At 36.6% G+C, this 24,656-nt stretch overlaps 1 protein-coding gene across 1 annotated transcript; it reads right to left on the minus strand.

Moving 5' to 3' along the window:
* Positions 1–13,658: 13,658 nt before the first annotated feature.
* LOC123683089 lies at positions 13,659–14,567 on the minus strand. The gene has a single exon (XM_045621990.1). It carries the CDS (start codon positions 14,565–14,567, stop codon positions 13,659–13,661), a length of 909 nt encoding a protein of 302 aa, XP_045477946.1.
* Positions 14,568–24,656: the final 10,089 nt, after the last annotated feature.

Raw genomic sequence — 24,656 nt, forward strand, 5'->3', positions numbered from 1 at the left:
AACCAACATACGTATAACTAACAGAATATATGAGCACAAACTTGCAATACGCCAAGGAGATCCAACATCTGCCCTATTCAAACACTACTCTGAAACAGGACATAACGTTGATTTTGAGGGATGTAAGACCATCCTCTGCAGAGAGAACCCTCACATGTAGGATAATCCGTGAAGCACTCGAGATCGAAAAACGACCAATTGTCTCAACAAACGGGATGACGGTCAAAGATTACCCAACACTTGGAAACCTTTTATTTCCCGTCTCATGGTAACACATCGATCGATAACTCAGCCCCCGACAACAACCCGATCGACAGTTCAGCTTCATACCACCCGTACCAGGCTCCCAGTTGCCACCCGTTCGATAACAACCCGATCGATGACTCGAAGTCACGTGACATCACCATCGGTTCCTGCACAATCGATAACAACTCGATCGACAACAAACCGATCGAAAACAACTCGATCTATAACTACTCGATCGATGACAGCTCGATCAATGATTGGAGGCTGCCCAACAACTGCGCAACCGGCTCCTGCGCAACCTCCATCACGTGGGTCACCTCCTTCTACTATGAATACAGGACCTCTCGTGGTTAACGTTCAGTTGCCTCGAGGGACGGAAGATAACCACACCTACGAGAATACTCTCGTTGATGATACCTGGGGAGTAGGCAGATTGAGACCCCGGCGTAAAGTCAACGGTTCTTGAAAATGACTCCAAAAAAAAAATTTATATATATATATATATATATATATATAAAATATATATATATATATATCCAGATAACAGTCGTACTATAAATATCGTGAATCTATTAAGGGAATTCGACTGATAAGAAGGATTTCGGTTTTACTCTTTATTCATACCAAGCTTTCGGAACTGATTGGTTCCTTCCTCAGGGTTACTACAATTTCAACCATTAAAATTAAAATCACATATACAAAAAGAACCATCACAAATCTTTAAAAACAGTCATTTACAGAATTTGAGGTTGTCTCCATAATAAGTTAAAATTTATCAATTAACGCAAATTTTCAAGTAAATTAGTCTCAAATACTCTATCAGTTGGATTGATCTTTCTTTGTCAATTGGATGTGAAGTATAAAAAGTGTGTCTAACCTAACTTGATTATTTACTTTGGTACATATCACAGAATCGCGTCGCGTCAACTTTGGTTTACTTTTTCTTCTTATTTTTATTCGTCTAGTGGTCCATCATAGAATCGTTCTCGGTTCTCGGTATATGTTAACAGGAACGTGTAAACATTGCTTAATCTTTGTACGTCGGTTTTTTTATTTATTGGATTTTCTTGATTTCTTATGTTGATCATTTCTTGTATCAGTCTTTTATTATATTTACCTTCCGTACATAATACATAATCAATTTTGTGATCCTTTTTCATTGAGTGTACAGCTAAAGCACATCGTGGGTTCATTGTCCGGATATCACTCTTATGTAACGTTAATCGACTCTTTTACCTTTGAGATGTCTGTCCCACATAGGTGCCATCACATTCGGAACATTTAATTTTATACACTACATTAGATTTCAGTGGGTTTGGTGTTGTATCTTTCAATTTACTGTACAACATCTTGATAGTTTTCGTGTTGTATGTACTTATTTTTACTTTTTCATCTTTAAAACAATTCTTAATTTTGCTGGTTAGATTTCCTATGTTGGGAAGGCTGCCATATTTTATTACAGGATCATCTTGAACTATATTTTCAATTTGTTCAGGTTTTCGTCGAGGTTCTGTTATGGAGACTCTGTCAGTTCCATACATTAGTTTGTCGAGCATTTGTTTTGGATAGGAATTTTGCCGAAAGATCTCATGTAATTTCTTTATGTTCGCATCCACCGTATCTGATTATGGTGGAATGATTAAGAACCACATTTCTTTTTTGACACTGTTTCATTTCTCTTCTTTTTTGTAACTTGAATTGTTTTGAAATAAAGATTATTTATTATTATTATTATTATTATCTGGATGGCAGATTCTTTATAATAATAATAATAATAATAATAATAAAGTTTATTTGCTTTCAACACAACCTAATATAATATTCTAATAATTATTGCAAATAAATACGATGAACAGAGGCTCACTAGAGGTTCGCCTGTTAGTTCTGCAAAAAAATACAAAAATTCTCTTCCTTGAACGTCATGACAACATTATACAAAAAAAAAAAAAAATTCGTTTGGTATGAACAATAATACAAATGGAATCATATAAAATCTAAAAGTCTATTATCGGGTTGAAACTGTCAAAATCTGGTTCTTAGTTTTGTCCAATTCGGGGTAAAAATGTCTTAATCATGAGTAAATATTTGTCACTATTCTTGAGGGCACTTAATAACTCTTTGTTTAGACATGATGGATATGAATAATAAGGTAAGTAAATCCACACGCACACCAACACTCACTGAATTCCCAAATCATTGAATATCTTCGCATCTCCATTCAGTAGCCACAATTTTACCTTCCTATTGAATGATCTACGATTTTTTAGTGTTCTACAACATTCCATAGGAAGAAAAGCGAACATTTTGGGTGCCAAATACCACCAGCATCTCTGACCAACCGCCTTTTGGGTACGTATCGTCTTGAAGTTCCTGAGTTTATGTCTAGTGGGGTACTCGTGATCGATCGATTGTAGTCTTATCTTTCCCCTCTGGACGAGACCAGTCAATTTTAAAAAGTAAAGTTGTTGTATGTTCAGAACTCTTGATATTTTGTAAATTTCTACAGAGGGGAACAAATATGGTTTTCCAAACATCGTTTTGAGAATCATCCTCTGAATGACGTGTAGTCTCTCCAAATGAACAGCGTGTGCAGCTCCCCAACCAACATTCCCATATGTTAAATGTGACTGCACCAAACCGTAATAAATAGTTTTGAGTTGTTCACTATTCATCTGCTTTCTCAGGTACCTAAATGTATGTAGCAGTCCACGAAGTTTCTTTGCCAAATGTTCACAGTGATAGTCCCATCTCATATGTTTATCAATATATATACCAAGGTACTTAATATGGCCTTCTGTACTTTCATACAGGATACTTTGTATCCTGTTTTTCATTTCTTTGATACAATTTATTTTCATGTTTATCGGATGTTCTGATTTGAAATGTATGAATTTGTTTGAATTTGTTTCTTTTAGATACCAGTCCAGTTTAATTATGTTATTTATTCTGCAAACCTTTGTATCCATTCCTGGATACAAAGGTTTGCAGAATAAATAACATAATTAAACTGGACTGGTATCAAAAAGAAACAAATTCAAACAAACATGAAACAAAGAAATCAAGAAAATCCAATAAATAAAAAACCGACGTTCAAAGATTAAGCAATGTTTACACGTTCCTGTTAACATATCCAAACCGGGAACGATTCTATGATGGACCACTAGACGAATAAAAATAAGAAGAAAAAGTAAACCAAAGTTGACGCGACGCGATTCTGTGATATGTACCAAAGTAAATAATCAAGTTAGGTTAGACACACTTTTTATACTTCACATCCAATTGACAAAGAAAGATTAATCCAACTGATAGAGTATTTGAGACTAATTTACTTGAAAATTTGCGTTAATTGATGAATTTTAACTTATTAAGGAGACAACCTCAAATTCTGTAAGTGACTGTTTTTAAAGATTTGTGATAGTTCTTTTTGTATATATAATTTTAATTTTAATAGTTGAAATTGTAGTAACCCTGAGGAAGGAACCAATCAGTTCCGAAAGCTTGGTATGAATAAAGAGTAAAACCGAAATCCTTCTTATCAGTTGTAATAAACTGGCCTGTTCTTGGGTGTTAATGTTTAAAAAGGAACTTATTAGAAGAGCGGCTTTCTATAGTTCCAGCCAGTATAGTTATGTTGAAATTAACTCAATTTCTCTTTTACGAAAGAACCTTTCGTGCGTCCGGCTTATGCACTAGGATAAGTCTTATTTTTGATCTTTTTCTAGGAGGTGTTTCACTGAATGAGACCAAGTATTATTGGATAACAAAGTTTAATAAATAATAGATTGAAATAATTCATGAGAAAAAAATACAATCAATAAAATTTGTACATCACTAGCCTATGACAAACAAAATAAGAAAAAATTATAACCTTCGACAATCTTGGACTATTTTGGTAAATCTTTTATGAGGAGAAAAATCATCTAACAATATATATAAAATTAAATTAACTATCCTTACCCTGGATATCACAATCACTGTTCAAATAAACCTTTCAACAAATTCCCTATTTGTAACTTTCCTGAAAACCGTTCCGCAAACCGACTTGAACTTTATTCAACTTAGGATCGAACTTGAACTCAGGGCCGAATTCCCCTTTTGGTCCCACCTTCCAACCGAATCCCGAACTTTGACTCTAACTCTCCTAACCCTAACTCCCTGACTCTAACTTCTAACTCCTAACTCCTAACTCCTAACTGACCACCGAATTGACAAACTGTTGTTTTTATCGTTGAATAATCGTCACCCTCCTTCTACCAAATTTTTCTAAGCGTCTATTTTTTTTTTCTTTCGTCCAATCAGAGTGATTGTCCTTATGTACCTAGATTATTGGTTCCACCCCATGTTATGTACTATTGACATGGGGTTGTTCCGTTGGTACCGCCTAAATTGGAAACCATTTTGTTGGACGCGGACCACCGCGTTGATGGTCCCCCTCCGAATAGAACAGAAACCTCCCTAGAGTTTTTACGACTACATTTTTATTGCCTTTGACATCCTGTACTAATCGTGTGAAATTGGAACCTACTTGTTGTATCGTGGGATATCAACAGTGCCAACTACCCTGGGGTGTTTATCTTAAGCCAGGATGAAGGATTTAATGCCTAATAAAATGTGAGGGGTGACAACGACTTCGTTTGCGTTCACTCTACTGGGATAGAACCAGGAATTTGTTGAATATCCTTTCAATGAGCCTGTACTCATTGTGAATTATTATTCACATTCATTACATTACTTTCCCCTTTGAAAAAGTTTTGACATCGGTTGTCATAACTTTTCCCTTACTACCATCAATAATCCAAAATTTATCATCCCTCGAACACATGCATATATCCAATAAGTGTATACCTATAATAATGCAATAGCAATCAAGCATTCTCCAACATATATAAAAAAGGTGAATCAACATATCTAAAATTTATCCCTCAAAAAAAAATCTCTTATCACTAAGGTGGTATGTTCTTTTCCCTTACTACATATCGAATTCAAAAATCTTCAACAATAAAAACAAAAATCTACAACCTAAAATTAAAGGCAAGATTCATCTATCATTTTTGTAAAATTTTTTCCTTGACCATTTCACTGTCTCCAACCTGGAGTGCTGTGAGGATTTCGTGGTACATACTGGTGTCGTCATGCCGGCTCCTAGTGTTTTCGAAAATTCAGGACGATATTTCGTTTTCTCCTGGACCCAATCTTTGTTTCAGGAATAACCTCCAAGGATAGGTAAGGGACATACTGTCACTTGTCCTTAATGTAACGCAATAATTCGTGAAATCATTACACATATTGTTTGTATTTCGCGATTCACTTCTTGCGCGTCAGACTTGTAGTCTGCTCCTCCATACATTAGGGTGTAGTTAAAGTACGATGAAATGTTGTTCTAGTTCGATGGTTTTGCTCGGTGTCAATCTTGACGATTGTCTTGGCATCGTTGATGTCTTCTTCAGTATTCGTCGGATCATCTTGGTCGGATTTGTACGAAGTTACGGTTTGTGTAAACTTCTTCTGCATCCTCAGTTTCTCGCTGACTTTCTTCACTTCATCTCACAAATGAACAACTGAACAACTTCTTCCATAGCCTCTAACTTAACCCTTTCGCCTGGTTCCTCAACACAACTGTCTATACTTCTCAGGTGTTTAACTCAAACTGTAGTTTATTGTCGCTTGGACACATCGGAAAATCACGTTAATTAATTGTTACCTTCCGCACATATACTATTCGCGGTTTACACACACCTTTGGGAGGAAGGTTATTCCCTTAACTACGATTTGGTCCTTCTTCAAGACGGTTGATTTCTTCTTCCTCGAACTCCCTATATAAATTACAAAAACAAGAAACCTCTCAACAAGATTCGTTGAAATATACAATAATCAAATCAAAATGAAATACACAAAACATTACACATCCAATAGAACATTCCACCCATTGCTACTAAACAATAAAACATTGTGCTCACTTTTGAACTGCAGGCGAGGGATGTCCTTCAGCGATCACAATGTTTTTTTCCTTTTTCCAAGAAAAATGTTAAATCTTAAATATCAATTGAATTCTTAAAAATATCCAAAACCCAGAAGGGGTACCTTAATCAGGTTGTCGCTCTCCGAGTCAGCGAGTCCCTGGAATCTACGAAAAGGGCAGGAACCGATTCACATCTCCTGAAGGTCATATCTATCTCTAAGATTTTCCCCACGTTACCCATCGCGAAGTTATCCTATCTTACTCTATCAAACTAAATTAATCCTAACTTAAACTTAACCCAAAAAACTACAATAAAACGAAAAAATTCTCACGGTATCTGAGGCTGTCTTTCGCCGTTAGTAGTAGCCCCATCGATCTGGTGGGCGTCTTACTCTATTTGAACATCGTCGAACAGGAATTTCAACTACTTCTGCCGATTCTTCTTCGCTTTCCCCCTGATCCTCATACTGGTTTGTCCAAGTGGGGATCAAAAACGGGGGGAATTTTTCTATTTCCTTCCGTTCTTCATCTGAATCCGTATCTAGGTCCGTATATCCCGATCTCACGCGTTTTTCTAGTTTTTCCTTCATTTCATTACCTCGTGCAGTGTACGTTTTCAATCTATTTACATGAACAACTTGTTCCTCTCTTCCTCCGCATTTTCTTACTCTACACGTCACGGGACCAATTATTTCGGTTAACCTATACGGCCCACCCCAGTTTTTCGATGATTTGTTAGATAACTCCTTTTTCACGCTCATTTTACTCAAATAAACTAAATCTCCCACATTGAACTGAGGGTTTACTAAATTTTTATTAAACCTCGTAACCCTTGCGGATTTTGCATCCCCAGTATTTTCGTACATTCGGTCGTAAACTCCACTTTTCAATGTTTCACCGAATAAGTTGTTGATTTCCGAATTGCCCTTCAATTCTGCCGGTATTAATGCTTCCGAACGAACCGGAATGACAACCCCTGTTTCTGAAGTGGTATCATTTTTCCGCTTTTTCTTTGCCTTTACGACTGAATCAACTGGCCCGAGCTCAAAGTCTCTCAACTTTTCATATTTCCTCACTTTTCTGAAAGGCGATTCCTGTTTCTCGAAATCCATTATATTCTCCCGTGTAATACCGCAAACCCTTACTTCTCTCATTTTCGAATTTTCGATGTCTCTATACTGCGTCTCCACCTCAAGTTCCCTAACCTCATTTGCTTTTGTCAAAGTATCATAATTTATTTTTTCGGCCGCTTGCGCGCTCCTCTTCTCAATGCGAGATTCACTCTTCCGAATTTCCGTTATTTCATTTTTTGGTATTTCTTCCGCCTTATTTTGATCAAGGTGAACTCTCCTGATATTTCCGATCTTTAACTCTTTATTCACTTGACAATGATGATTATTATGATATTGGGTTTCTCTCCAATTTTTCGTTGGACATTCTCTCGACCAGTGTCCTGTCCGTTTGCAGGAAAAACATACTACCTGATTTATTCGGTCCGATCTCCCAAAAGTCCGACATTCCCTCGCGAAATGGCCCGGTTTGCCACAAGAATAACAGCCTTTTTCGACGTTTTGTTGAACGTTCCTCCAATTTGCCCAAGTACTTCTACATTCCTTTGCCGAATGACCTACTTCTCCGCAAAATTGACATATTACTCCGAAATTAACTGTCGATATATTTCTTGTAGATAATCTCCCTTGCAACATTTTATGAGACGTTTCCTGCAATCTTACTAGTTCCTCCGCTTTTTCCAAATCTAAATTTTCTTCGCGCAATAAAAACATACCGACTTCCCTCATAACGTCTTTACGTAGGCCAATTTTGAATTGATTCAAAATGAAATCCCTATTTTTCTTTCTTATACCCGATTCCTCATCCTTCGTTGCCCCGGCCAAATCTTCACTTAACAGTTCCGTCCCTATAGTTCGCAATCTAGTGCAAAAAGATGATACGTCTTCGTCCTGTCTCTGAAAACAATTATTCAAATTCCATTGATTTTCCCAAGGCAACCTAACTGAAGTGAATTTCTGAAGAAATTTAACTTTCAATTCCGCATATGATAAAAAATTCAACGTGATATCGGATTTAAAAAAATTATACGCGTCCCCTACGAGTTTCAATTTAAGCAGTGTCAACGTCTCATTTTCACTCCACCCGTCTAATTTTGACCTAAGCTCAAATATTTCAAAATATCTGGTTGAGTCCTTGCCTGAAAAATCATCTAAAGTTGTTGCGATCATTCCTAAAGGGTATCTAAATGGAATTTGCGATAAACTACTTGTATTCGCCGTAGAGTTAGTGCTAACCGTCGGGAACATTGTAAGTGTTTTCTGAGCTAACCTGTATAAACAAACAAAATGATTTTTTTTTGTACAAAATTTCTAGTAAAATAATAAGGAATAAAATTTCTACTCAAATTTTCTCATAAAAAAAATTATATCAATGCATACAACAAATTCCTGTACACCGATCTCGTAATCCTCTTACTGCTCCTCGCCAAACAATATTTCCTTGAATAAATCTGAACTATTAATCACTTGGAAATCAAATTTCCCTGGAAATAAATCCTGTATTATCAACTCAAAAAAATACCAAACGTGAGTCCTCACAGTTTTTTTCAGAAAAAGATCAAAATAGATCCCACCGCTGTCACCATTGTAATAAACTGGCCTGTTCTTGGGTGTTAATGTTTAAAAAGGAACTTATTAGAAGAGCGGCTTTCTATAGTTCCAGCCAGTATAGTTATGTTGAAATTAACTCAATTTCTCTTTTACGAAAGAACCTTTCGTGCGTCCGGCTTATGCACTAGGATAAGTCTTATTTTTGATCTTTTTCTAGGAGGTGTTTCACTGAATGAGACCAAGTATTATTGGATAACAAAGTTTAATAATAGATTGAAATAATTCATGAGAAAAAAACACAATCAATAAAATTTGTACATCACTAGCCTATGACAAACAAAATAAGAAAAAATTATAACCTTCGACAATCTTGGACTATTTTGGTAAATCTTTTATGAGGAGAAAAATCATCTAACAATATATATAAAATTAAATTAACTATCCTTACCCTGGATATCACAATCACTGTTCAAATAAACCTTTCAACAAATTCCCTATTTGTAACTTTCCTGAAAACCGTTCCCGCAAACCGACTTGAACTTTATTCAACTTAGGATCGAACTTGAACTCAGGGCCGAATTCCCCTTTTGGTCCCACCTTCCAACCGAATCCCGAACTTTGACTCTAACTCTCCTAACCCTAACTCCCTGACTCTAACTTCTAACTCCTAACTCCTAACTCCTAACTGACCACCGAATTGACAAACTGTTGTTTTTATCGTTGAATAATCGTCACCCTCCTTCTACCAAATTTTTCTAAGCGTCTATTTTTTTTTTCTTTCGTCCAATCAGAGTGATTGTCCTTATGTACCTAGATTATTGGTTCCACCCCATGTTATGTACTATTGACATGGGGTTGTTCCGTTGGTACCGCCTAAATTGGAAACCATTTTGTTGGACGCGGACCACCGCGTTGATGGTCCCCCTCCGAATAGAACAGAAACCTCCCTAGAGTTTTTACGACTACATTTTTATTGCCTTTGACATCCTGTACTAATCGTGTGAAATTGGAACCTACTTGTTGTATCGTGGGATATCAACAGTGCCAACTACCCTGGGGTGTTTATCTTAAGCCAGGATGAAGGATTTAATGCCTAATAAAATGTGAGGGGTGACAACGACTTCGTTTGCGTTCACTCTACTGGGATAGAACCGGGAATTTGTTGAATATTCTTTCAATGAGCCTGTACTCATTGTGAATTATTATTCACATTCATTACACAGTCGAATTCCCTTAATAGATTCACGATATACAGAGTGAGTCTTTGACTTGTACATATATTTCAACCGAAGATTCCTGAGGTCAAAAGAAACACTTTTTTCCTTTATAGTTTTTTCCGATTCGGCCCGGTTACAAAGATACAGGCTGTTGAAAATCGATAAAAAAATGTGATTTTCAGCTATATCTCGTAAATGGTTCTATAGAAGGAAATGATTTTTGAAATATAGCTTTTCCTTGAAGTGATACATCTTCTCCGAACACAAGATTCCCTACACATCTTTTAGTTTCTTCATTATGAACATTACATCACATAAAAATACCAGAAATTCGAAGAACCCAACTCTTAAAAGTAATTTGAACGTTCATCGAACAATATTTGGCCAATTTGGAAAATAAAAGTACTCTTCATATTTTCTCCTACAAAGCGCCGTTTTCGAGTAACTTGATCTTAAAAAAAAAACATTATCTGTGAAATTCGAAAAATTGGGTACTTTGGCTAAATGCAACTCTGTTCTGTTGTGGAAAAAAAACCACAGAAATGAATATTTACTATGATGTCATGTCTCAGATTTTAGAATTGAAGTACTAGCCAACTTGGTTTGAAAATGAAGTTATTTGAATAAACTCACCTCAACTCTTCTATTTGATTACAAATTACTGAGCTTTGACACAGCTCTTATAAAAAGTAGATACTTCATTAAAATCAACATCCTATTTTGAAAAGTCCAGATTTCCCATAAAGCCCATGTTTAAAAAAGTTTTCACAAAATAATCCCATTATAATGACAACAGTCAATATCCCACTAAAGACTGCTGCTATCGAACAATACTGTATTCTTCGAGGGTCATTCAAACTCACATCGAAACATACCACTAAGTACATACTAGACAAATTTTCATGTGATTGAGATTAAATACTTTTATTCTTTTGCTATTCCATAAATTCATCCTAGAGCATATGATTGACATACTTCCAAGAGTGCCATAATTGTTTTAATATGAAAACAAATAGGTGAGTTGAAAGAAACAGGATATTCAACTGTGGATATTTATATTGAATACTTTTCATTTATTTTCAATGGCAAAATCAAGAAGAATCAAGTAGTAGAGTTGGCTATAATGTAGGTACATATTATAGAACAAATTTGATTACAAGTGGAGTCTAACATTTTCCATTGATTACAGAGCCATAAAACTTCATTTCCATATTTTCACACTGATGGCTCCAAAAATATTGAAGCAGATCATTATTTTTATTTTTATGAGATAGTTGGAACAAATCAAATGCTTCATTTCATAAAGGAATTACTTTCTATCAGAATGCACACTTATTTATTTTGTATCCACACAAGTATTTTGGAAATTGTTTTTAAATTTCTTGAAAATATGTATGGAACTTCAATATTCTGTTGGGTTTCTTCAAATCTTCGATGATTTTCATTTTATGCAAATATCATAAGACAATAACAGTGTAAACTGTAAATGAATATTTTACATTTTAGGTTAGAAGTTAGAACATAGATAATTCGAACTGCTGTGTTTAAATTTGCAACACTCGAAATTTGAGGTTCAAACTTAAAACCACAGACTACTAGTCTGTGTTAGAACTGTCACAGATGAATATTATTTATTTGAGAATGTAAGGTTAAATTGCAATTCTACGAAATTGAAATAAACAACGATATATTATAAATGCGATATAATAAATGAATGGATATGAATTATGAATATCAGAGCTAAGCTAATATGGGTGGTAGCGAGCTCAATTCGTTATGATTATCGAAAATGAAATAGAAAATCAAGAGAAAAATATTTAATCTTTATCGTCAGTGAAATTGGAATAACTCATTTATTGTATTATAAATACTACTTTCTCAACAAATGGAATGTTAAAAGTGAGTTTATGATGGTTTTTCCAATTTAGTAGCTTATTTCCAAGTTTCAAATTGTAGATCTTATAATTGCGAAAACTTCGGTGTTCCGGTTACCATATATATAATATATATATATTGATTATGTTATTTACCTGCTTTTCAATAGTCAATAGAATTTTCTTTATTTGGAAGTGTCAGGTTTTTAATGAAGTTATTTATTTAATATAAAAAAAAATATATAATTATACGTTTCGGAGAGACTCTCCTTCTTCAGTAAAAATGATTCATTTGATAGTTTACAATATAAAATATGAATTAAAATTGAACCTGTAAAAAAACACAAACATTTAAAATAGTATACACAATAATTTACTTCACAAAATAAGTTAATTAAAATAAATGTATCTCACCTTCAATTTCTCGTCAATTTACAATATTGGAACGTGAATGTCAAAGTCAGTCTTCTTTGGTATGTGTCACGTTTTAGGTCTTGTCTTCTTCTTTTAGTTGTGTCGGTTTTTTAAGGAGTGGTACATAAAATTGACTAAGTTGTTTTACGTCTCGTCTATCATTTACTGTTTTTTCCAAGTTTGATTGTATGTGTATCATCTCCCATATTTCTCTCTGTCTTCGTCTTGACTCTATTGTTAGTATTTTTGTCTCGTCATAGTCGAATTAATGTTTTTTTGTCTTTTTATGTTTGTTTAGTGCCGTTGTTGCGTTCTTTGTGTATTTATGAGCGTTGAGTCTGTCGTGTAATCTCTGTGATGTTTGTCCAATGTATTGCTTGTCACAGTTTTTGCACGGAATACTGTAAACTAGATTAGACTTCTTAGATTTAGGTGTTGAAGTTTTAAATTTAGTTAAAATCTCCTTTATTTGATTTTGAGGTTTATGGACTAATTCGATGTTGTGGGGTTTTAATATCTTTGTTATTTTATGTGATAAGTTTTTTGTGTAGGGAATTGGTATTCGTGTTTTTTGTTCTTTCTTTTCCTCAGTTATTATCGTGTTGTACAGTCTATGTATTCTTTGGTTTATTAGTGGTGTAGTCATCTTTGTAGGGTGGTTGTTCTTAATAAGTCGGTCTTTCAGTTCTTTTATAATTTTTGGTCTCAATTCCGGTGATGTAAGTTTAAGGGCTCTGTCAATGTATCCAATTATTGTGCCTCGTATTTGTCCGGTGTGATGGTTGGAATTATAGTCCAAGATGCGGTCGGAGTTTTGTTTTTTATTTTTCCATTTTGTTAATATTTTGTTGTCTTTGTTGATGAGTGTCATGTCCAAGAAGTCTAATGTTTTGTCTTTTTCCTGTTCGATCGTAAATTGTAATAGTGTATGAGCACTGTTGAAGTCTCGTAAAATGTGTTTCATTATTGTTGGTGTGGTTATTAAGAGACAATCATCAACATATCTCCTGAAAAAGGCTTTGTTGTTGTACTTTTTCATGATTTTTTGTTCTATGTGTTCCATTACACTTTGGGCAATCACACTTGATATTGGGGTTCCCATGGCTACTCCCTTAATTTGTTTGTAGAATTCATCTTTATATTGAAAATAGCTGTTATTGATTATAAGTTGAGTTGTTTCTGTGAATTCATTTTCAGGTATTTCCGTGTGTGATGTTAGTTGGTGCCATCTTTCTTTTATCGTTTTTTTCACTAGCTCAATAGGGATATTTGTGTATAGAGATACTACATCAAGTGAATATAATTTATCATTTCTGTTTATTTTTAATTAATTTAGTTGTTCTTTTAGCTGTAATGAGTTTTTTATGAAGTATTCATTTTTACCGGTTGTGCGTGTTAGTATTTCCGCTAGGTATTTTGACAGATGGTATAAAGGTGATTGGACACAAGATACTATTGGACGTAAAGGATTTCCTTCTTTGTGGATTTTAGGTAATCCGTTTATTTTTGGTGTTTTACTGTTGTGTATGGTTAATGTTTTGTAATCAATTTCTGATATGAATCCTTTCTCTTTCCAATTCTTTATTATTTTGTTGTTTTCTTTTTCTAATGTTAGCGTCATGTCTCGTTTAGTTTTTATGTATGTAGTATTATCTTTCAACAAAATGCTCATTTTTTCCTCGTATTCTGTGTTTGTCATGATTACCGTCTTGTTTCCTTTGTCTGCTCTTGTAATCAGTAATTCGTTGTGTTCTTTGAAAAATTTTTTTGTTTTGGTAAAGTTAGTCAAATGTTTGTTGTGTCTCTGTTTTTGTCCCTTTATGTCTTTTATATGTGAACTCAGTGTTTGTGCTTCTTTCATTCGTATGTCATTTTGTTCGTCTGTTGGTAATTTTGTGATTCCTCCCTCAATCTGTGCCAATATTTGGTATGTTGGGACTTTTCCGATGTTATTGTCTTCTATGGCAAATTTTGCTCCCAATTTAAGAGTATCAATTACATATGGGGGGAGTGTTATTTGTGTGATGTTCTCTATTGCATCGTCTGTCAAATATTTTGTGTCTCCTTGTATGTTTGTTCTTCTAGTCAGTGTTTCTAGTTTTTTGTTATGGGTTTTTGTACATTCTGTTATTATATATGTCTGTCTTCTATGTATTTTATTCGTGAGTTCTTGTACTGTTTCTTCTGTTTCACTGTTTTGGATGTTCCCGATAAGATTGTTCATTTCTTTATTCATTGTATTAATTTGTTTAGTGGTGTCTGTAATTAGTAGGTTTATCGTGTGTCTGATAAAATTTTGTTTTAAAATCTCAAAATTTCGGGTGAGATACTTACAGGTAAAATTGATGTGTCTGGTTTTGAATCTTAAAAAATTTGGACATAAATTCTGGTGTTTGCATTTCAATAAAAATATCCTTCTTGTTTGCATTTTTGCTATCTTCTCAGATAACTTCAATGATCATTTTTACTGAAGAAGGAGAGTCTCTCCGAAACGTATAATTATATATTTTTTTTTATATTAAATAAATAACTTCATTAAAAACCTGACATTTCCAAATAAAGAAAATTCTATTGACTATTGAAAAGCAGGTAAATAACATAATCAAAATATAAATGCAAAGGAGGAAGATTTGCACTGTTTACAATAGATACGGAATATAAACAATACACCAAAATGGAAACGTCGACAACCAGACGAACATATTCAAGTACTACTGGCCACCCACAACCGAAAATGAAGAAATCATTGAAGTTATCTGAGAAGATGGCAAAAATGCAAACAAGAAGGATATTTTTATTGAAATGCAAACACCAGAATTTATGTCCAAATTTTTTAAGATTCAAAACCAGACCCATCAATTTTACCTGTGAGTATCTCACCCGAAATTTTGAGATTTTAAAACAAAATTTTATCAGACGCACGATAAACCTACTAATTACAGACACCACTAAACAAATTAATACAATGAATAAAGAAATGAACAATCTTATCGGGAACATCCAAAACAGTGAAACAGAAGAAACAGTACAAGAACTCACGAATGAAATACATAGAAGACAGACATATATAATAACAGAATGTACAAAAACCCATAACAAAAAACTAGAAACACTGACTAGAAGAACAAACATACAAGGAGACACAAAATATTTGACAGACGATGCAATAGAGAACATCACACAAATAACACTTCCCCCATATGTAATTGATACTCTTAAATTGGGAGCAAAATTTGCCATAGAAGACAATAACATCGGAAAAGTCCCAACACACCAAATATTGGCACAGATTGAGGGAGGAATCACAAAATTACCAACAGACGAACAAAATGAAATACGAATGAAAGTAGCACAAACACTGAGTTCACATATAGAAGACATAAAGGGACAAAAACAGAGACACAACAAACATTTGACTAACTTTACCAAAACAAAAAAATTTTTCAAAAAACACAACGAATTACTGATTACAAGAGCAGACGAAGGAAACAAGACGGTAATCATGACAAACACAGAATACGAGGAAAAAATGAGCATTTTGTTGAAAGATAATACTACATACATAAAAACTAAACGAGACATGACGCTAACATTAAAAAAAGAAAACAACAAAATAATAAAGAATTGGAAAGAGAAAGGATTCATATCAGAAATTGATTACAAAACATTAACCATACACAACAGTAAAACACCAAAAATATACGGATTACCTAAAATCCACAAAGAAGGAAATCCTTTACGTCCAATAGTATCTTGTGACCAATCACCTTTATACCATCTGTCAAAATACCTAGCGGAAATACTAACACGCACAACCGGTAAAAATGAATACTACATAAAAAACTCATTACAGCTAAAAGAACAAATAAATTAAAAATAAACAGAAATGATAAATTATATTCACTTGATGTAGTATCTCTATACACAAATATCCCTATTGAGCTAGTGAAAAAAACGATAAAAGAAAGATGGCACCAACTAACATCACACACGGAAATACCTGAAAATGAATTCACAGAAACAACTCAACTTATAATCAATAACAGCTATTTTCAATATAAAGATGAATTCTACAAACAAATTAAGGGAGTAGCCATGGGAACCCCAATATCAAGTGTGATTGCCCAAAGTGTAATGGAACACAGAACAAAAAATCATGAAAAAGTACAACAACAAAGCCTTTTTCAGGAGATATGTTGATGATTGTCTCTTAATAACCACACCAACAATAATGAAACACATTTTACGAGACTTCAACAGTGCTCATACACTATAACAATTTACGATCGATCAGGAAAAAGACAAAACATTAGACTTCTTGGACATGACACTCATCAACAAAGACAACAAAATATTAACAAAATGGAAAAATAAAAAACAAAACTCCGACCGCATCTTGGACTATAATTCCAACCATCACACCGGACAAATACGAGGCACAATAATTGGATACATTGACAGAGCCCTTAAACTTACATCACCGGAATTGAGACCGAAAATTATAGAAGAACTGAAAGACCGACTTATTAAGAACAACCACCCTACAAAGATGACTACACCACTAATAAACCAAAGAATACATAGACTGTACAACACGATAATAACTGAGGAAAAGAAAGAACAAAAAACACGAATACCAATTCCCTACACAAAAAACTTATCACATAAAATAACAAAGATATTAAAACCCCACAACATCGAATTAGTCCATAAACCTCAAAATCAAATAAAGGAGATTTTCACTAAATTAAAAACTTCAACACCTAAATCTAAGAAGTCTAATCTAGTTTACAGTATTCCGTGCAAAAACTGTGACAAGCAATACATTGGACAAACATCACAGAGATTACACGACAGACTCAACGCTCATAAATACACAAAGAACGCAACAACGGCACTAAACAAACATAAAAAGACAAAAAAACGTGAATTCGACTATGACGAGACAAAAATACTAACAATAGAGCCAAGACGAAGACAGAGATAAATATGGGAGATGATACACATACAATCAAACTTGGAAAAAACAGTAAATGATAGACAAGACGTAAAACAACTCAGTCAATTTTATGTACCACTCCTTAAAAAACCGACACAACAAAAAGAAGAAGACAAGACACAAAACGTGACACATACCAAAGAAGACTGACTTTGACATTCACGTTCCAATATTGTAAATTGACGAGAAATTGAAGGTGAGATACATTTATTTTAATTAACTTATTTTGTGAAGTGAATTATTGTGTATACTATTTTAAATGTTTGTGTTTTTTTACAGGTTCAATTTTAATTCATATTTTATATTGTAAACTATCAAATGAATCATTTTTACTGAAGAAGGAGAGTCTCTCCGAAACGTATAATTATATATTTTTTTTTATATTAAATAAATAACTTCATTAAAAACCTGACACTTCCAAATAAAGAAAATTCTATTGACTATATATATATATATATATATATATATATATATATATATATATCGTCGGTCGTGGAAAATCAGCAGCTGCAGGATGAATGGATGGGAAAGGCCCTACACGGACGATATCCTAATAGTCTGGAAGAGGAAAATGTTGATAAGAAGGAATCTATTACTTACCTTCGAGCTGGGTACTTGTTCCCTGACACTGAAGGTCGGCTACTTGCCATTCAGGATCAGGTGATCCCGACTAGATCCTATTTAAAGAACATAGCTGGACAGGATTTGACCTCTGATTTATGCCGCAAATGTGGTCGATCCTGTGAACATATTCAGCATGTGACATCATCATGCTCGGTGCTACACGGATAGGCAAAATCAGATGGCGAAAGTATACCATCAAGCCATAGCTCTCAAATACGGACTCGTGAAGAACAGGCAAAAAAATCATATTTACTCACCTGCCAATGTATTGGAAAACGAGTTACAGCAACAGAGGTGTTTTCCAACACCCCTTAAACCATTGTTTGTATATATATATATATATATATATATATATATATATATATATATATATATATATATATATATATATATATATATATATATATATATATATATATATATATATATATATATATATATATATATATATATATATATATATATATATATATATATATATATATATATATATATATATATATATATATATATATATATATATATATATATATATTGCTTCTTGAGTTCTTTCAATGCAATGTTTTCATCTTGATCTTTTTTATCACTTGAATTTGGATTGTATTTTGGACTAGTATCATGATGAATGGAGAAGCATTGCACACATTCTTTTATTTCACACTCACCTCCTTCGCTCGCCATACTTACCTATTACTAATATATACATATTCATTTCCATAACAATATATGGACCGTATTACAAGCACAAATAATTAAAATGATACTAAATCAATAAAGTTGAATATGACTTTCTGAATATTGTCGAAACAATATTTAATTGTCCGCAAAAAGGGGTTTGCGGTCAATTTCAGATGAATTTTGTTACTAATATTGAACAACCAAAAATTGTGAAATGCAACTTACCCCAACGGGCTGCAGAAGAAACCTAGGCGAATCACCGCTAATCTGGTTCCAAAAAGGAGGTTCCAAGGAAGGGAATTCAGGGGAATTTACCTCCCTTAAGTACCTGTGGCTTCACCTGGCTGAAGATAAATTCAGGGCACTTCACGAATAGTTGTTCAATATTATTTTGTTCATTAACACTATTAGATGACGACTATGGCACGTACATTGTAACGAAGGGAAATTCGTTACCAGAATCACCCGGTATAATTCACCCCAGGTATAGAATTCAGAATTATTTTACTAGAATCACCTAGTATAATTTACCCCAGGTTTAAAATTCAATAATTATTTTATTAGAATCACCCAGTATAATTTGCCCCAGGTTTAGAATTCCATCATTATTCTACCAGTCATATGAGTAGGTGAAAATAAAATTTTAATTGAGAGCAGTGAAGGTATTTTTCGTCCAATTCAGAAATTTTCATTTGAAATAATTTCTGATTTATTTATTTCATGAAAATATAACGATGCAATTTAAAATATCATCCTATGTATAAAAACTTCCGTGCGACACAGCTACAGACGTTATCTCTTCAATATGTTCTTTTTACATGTTGTCGTTTGTTTTTCATATTCACACCGCCGATTTTAAGACTCGAAATTTTCCCCTTCCAACCGAAATTACAAGTGAAGTATTTCGGAAAAGGAGAATTATTCTTGCCGGTGTCTTCGAAGTATCAAGATATTTTCCGATTTACTTCTGTCGGCGTCTTCGAGCTATATATTTTCATAGTTATTGAGCGGATTTTCTTGAGTAACAATTTAGAGTTTAATTTTTAGTTTGCAATTTTTCTTTTGAACGTTGGACGTTTTAGTGCCGTATTTTATATTCGTGAATTTGACACTTAGCCCGTACACGAAAAGAATTTGAGTTCGTGTAGTGAAGTGGGAAATTCTTAGGATTGGTAAGAACCGTTTTATTCCTGTCTGTATTATCGGTGACTTTCCTGTGTTCCATCGATACTTTCCGAGTGTGATTTATTTGTAATTTATTTTATTTCTTTGATCTTTCTTTCTCAAGTGGAGTTTGTCTGTTCGGTTCCTTATTGCGAGCAACTCTTATTTGGAACTACCAGGCAGAACTCCTTATCTTGAGGAGAGGGGTCGCTAATTTCCGATCTCCGGATCACCGCCTTCAAGCTTAATTACCCTGTCCGGTCCGACTCGAGTCGTTAATTGGTGGATGCGCCGAGGTATACCGTAAGTGAAATTTATTTCTTTGATCTTTCTTTCTCAGGTGGAGTTTGTCTGTCCGGTTCCTTATTGCGAGCAACTCTTATTTGGAACTACCAGGCAGAACTCCTTATCTTGAGGAGAGGGGTCGCTAATTTCCGATCTCCGGATCACCACGGTGTTTAGGGCTAATTACCCTGTCCGGTCTGACTCGAGTCGTGAATTGGTGGATGCGCCGAAGTATACCCTGAGAGAAATTTATTTCTTAGATCTTTCTTTCTCAAGTGGAGTTTGTCTGTCCGGTTCCTTATTGCGAGCAACTCTTATTTGGAACTACCAGGCAGAACTCCTTATCTTGAGGAGAGGGGTCGCTAATTTCCGATCTCCGGATCACAGCAGTGTTTTGGGCTAATTACCCTGTCCGGTCTGACTCGAGTCTAGAATTGGTGGATGCGCCAGAGTATACCCTGAACGAAATGTATTTCATAGATCTTTCTTTCTCAAGTGGAGTTTGTCTGTCCGGTTCCTTATTGCGAGCAACTCTTATTTGGAACTACCAGGCAGAACTCCTTATCTTGAGGAGAGGGGTCGCTAATTTCCGATCTCCGGATCACCGCGGTGTTTTGGGCTAATTACCCTGTCCGGTCTGACTCGAGTCGTGAATTGGTGGATGCGCCGAGGTATACCCTGAGTGAAATTTATTTCTTAGATTATTCTTTCTCAAGTGGAGTTTGTCTGTCCGGTTCCTTATTGCGAGCAACTCTTATTTGGAACTACCAGGCATAACTCCTTATCTTGGGGAGAGGGGTCGCTCAATTCCGATCTCCGGATCAGAGCAGCCTTTTCGGCGAATTACCCTGTCCGGTCTGACTCGAGTCTAGAATTGGTGGATGCGCCAGAGTATACCCCGAACGAAATTTATTTCTTAGATTTATTTTGGTGGATGCGCCGACAAATACCCTGATTTAAATCTGTTTCCAAGACCCAGCTTTCTCAGGTGGAATCCGTGTGTCGGGTCCCTTATTGCGAGCAACTCTTATTTGGGACCACCAGACGGAATTCCTTATCTTGTGGAGAGGGTTCGCGTATTTCCGATTCACTGATCACCGTGGTCATTTCGGTGAGTCACCCTGCCCAGTCTGACTTAATATCCATTTTTGGTGGATGCGCCGATACAAGACCTGATTCGAAGATATTGTTCAGGCTTGCTGTTTCTAATAAAGAGGTATCGAACCGGACCGTACGGAACACAGGATAGGTAGTCACATCTGACTTATTAGACTGCATTTCACACGCCAATCTGCATGCTTTCCACGTTTGTCCGCACTTAACCGTTTTTATCATCGCTCAATTTGCCTGCTCACTGCTTACTCATTTCTGCTGCTTGATATACGCCACCTGCTCACCTCGCTTATTTCTCGTTCCGTACCGTGTTGCATTGTAAATATTTGCTTTTGGTGTTTAGTAGCCTTTTTCATTATTGTATATACAGGATAGTATTGTATATAATTTGGTGTTGTACATAAGGGAACGGATATTGTTAAATATAGTGTGTTTCGTCAGGGTGTCTTTTATTTATCTCATAGACATTTACTGCCATTTAGCGAAATAAATCACCACTGGTCAATCGCTCTTACCTTAGATTGAATCGAACCCTTCTCCAACTGTTTAAAAGCTACCCAGGGTCGATAATAGTGAGCGACGTAAGGAATTGCGACCTTATAAAACCTATCGCAATTGGCGCCCGAGGTAATATAGAAGGGAAATAGTAAATAATCAACAATCCGAAGAAAGTCGCCGTCACAAATTGGCGCCCGAGCAGGGACCTGATTTTTTTTTTGCTATAGGACTGACTGAAGAGCCCTTTAGAGTATTTTTTGTGTAGAATATTTTTCAGAGGATAATGGAGGTGAACAGATTGAGAGCGGAAGAGTTGAGATGGGAGCTGGAGGCTCGTGGCCGTAGAGCCGGCAGAACCGTACAGGAAAACCGAAAGGAACTAAGGAAGGTGTTGGCACAGGATGTACAGTTCTGTCCCATGGAAAGAGACACCGAGGAAGAACTGAACGATGCCAGTCGAATCCTGAGAAGCTTGGTGGAACATGTTCAAGCTTTTGACGAGGAGAACACCGCGAATGAGGAGCCTCGTATAAGGAGTAGACTCATACACCTACAGAACCGTCTCAGCCTGGTGAGATCGACTACGATGGAGGAGCAGGCCAAGGCCGATGAGCTGTCTGAGTTATGGAAACAAACAGACGAGATGCTGGGAGACGCCGTGGTCTTGGCCAGAGCTAAAGTTATCCGGAACGGGATGGGGGATGTTTCGGAAAACCCTGAGCTGGGTGAAGCATCTCAACCGGAAAGAGAAGTAAGTCTTATCTCCTTCGAGGATCCTCCCATGGAAGACCAACAAATCACCGGCGCTGTTAACGGAGGCACCTTCAAGGGAGACCAAACGCAGATTTTGCAGCAGGAAAATAGCGACCGAGGTTTCTCATTGAATTTCTTCCGGCGGTTACACAACAGGGCTTGTGAAGCTGTCCGTCGACGATTAAACTTCACTGGAGAACAGATGAAACTTCTGGACCGCTCATGCGAGGGAATAGGCCGGTGGTGGCTGAGTCGACTCGGAGAATTTCGTTCCCATTTTTGGTACCCGAGGATTCGAGAGATACCGAGGAGGATGTAGCCCACACGACGGCTACGGGAGGTCAAGCTGATCTAGGCAGATCAGATAGTTTGGAGCGAGGCAGAACGGGACAGGACAACAGGACTGGAAGTGATAGATCATTCAATCAGCCATCCGTACCCGTGTATAAGTGGAATATACAATTCGACGGATCAACCAGCGTTAACGCATTCCTGCAAGAGGTCGAACAGCTAGCCGAAACTCGCAAAGTTACCCGACAGTACCTCTTCGAATCTATCTTCGAGTTACTACGGAAGGATGCCAGGGATTGGTATATTCCCAGGAGAGGTACATTCAGAGGTTGGGAAGACTTCAAGGAGCAACTGCGTGAGGCTTTCCTCCCCCTCGACTACGAGGAAACGCTTCTAGAGGAAATAAGGAAACGAACTCAGGGGGGGGACGGAAAGCGGTTGATGTTCGTCACAAGGATGCAGAACCTGTTCTTGAAGTTGACTACAAAGCGACCTCCTGAAGAAGAACAGGTGAATATGATCAGGAAGCGTCTGTTGCCGACCCTGCAGAAAGCACTGGCTTTTCAAGAGATCAACAATTATGCCCAGCTGTTGTCCAAAGGAAAGGTGTTTGAGTTGGTTCAGTGGCATGCGGAATAATATACTCCACCTCCAGCCCACATAGGTCTAATCGATGATCCACACCTGGTATATGAAAGACCCCGCCGAAAATTTTCACAGACTTTGACCGTCGAGTCTCCACCGTCCAGGAGGCCGGAAGAAATGAAGCCACCGGAAAATGGACCAAAGTTGACACCTAAGACCCAGAAGGAGACACTAAACAGGGAGTCTAGGTCAGTTGGAGCCAAACCTGGAGACCCACGACCCCGGGATGCGAAGGTCGTTCGGTTCGAAGACACCAGGCTCCGAGAACTCCAATGCTGGCGTTGTGGTAAGGTCGGACACTTGAGAAGGGAGTGTCAATCAACGCCGAGGCTGTTTTGTTCCCGATGCGGGAAGCAAGGCGTGATGTCCAGGGATTGCCGATGTTCGGAAAACTAGAGCGGAGCTGCCTCGCGGGGAAGAGACAGTTCCGTTCCATGGCATCCCCAATCAAGCAGTCAGCGTACACGCAGGATAACCGGCCAATAGTCGCTGTCCACATCGGAAGACAGTCCATGGCAGCCCTGCTAGACACTGGTGCGTCTAACTCCTTTTTGAGCAAAAAGGCAGCAAAGGCATGCAGAAGGATGAGAGTTTTTCCGTCGGAGATCGCAGATATGGTGGCCACAGTGGCCGACGGAAGTTCAATCACCGTGAAAAAGCTGTACGAGCCCATAATACGGTTTGGGGAGGAGGAGATCAAATCTCGACTCCATTTGGTGCCCCATCTACCGATGGATCTGGTTCTAGGAATGGACCTGCTGGCTTCGCACGATTTCAAGATTGATTTCCGTACCTCGCAGTGCTTCCTCAAGGGCAAGTTGCTGAAGAGAGCCGTTTCGCCGATCTCCACGCCGTACAACTCGTCGATCAGTTCCTTGCACCGACAGGAAACACGAGTCATTCAGAAGTTCCCGGAGAAGGAACTCGGAGGTTCCGAAGGAACAAGGATGGCCCAGCCGAAGATTAAACCGAAAAAGCCTAGATACCGTCCGAGTAAGCCCAAGATGCAGAAAATCGAGGAACAGGTCTGTGTGGCCAAGAACACGACCCGATGTCCGTGGTACACCAAGAAATACCAGGAGGTCTCGAAGAATCCTGCGGAATTTCTAGATTACCGGATACAGGAGGGAAGGTTATATAGATATTTTTGGAGCGCTGACGACTTCACGGAAACAGAGATGGGAACGCCGTGGAAACTGTGCATCCCGACCGAGGATCGACAGTCGATACTGCGGGAGAACCATGATGAGCCGGTGGCTGGTCACTTGGGAATCG

The sequence above is a fragment of the Harmonia axyridis genome, chromosome 6 (assembly GCF_914767665.1).
Source record: "Harmonia axyridis chromosome 6, icHarAxyr1.1, whole genome shotgun sequence".
NCBI lineage: Eukaryota > Metazoa > Arthropoda > Insecta > Coleoptera > Coccinellidae > Harmonia > Harmonia axyridis.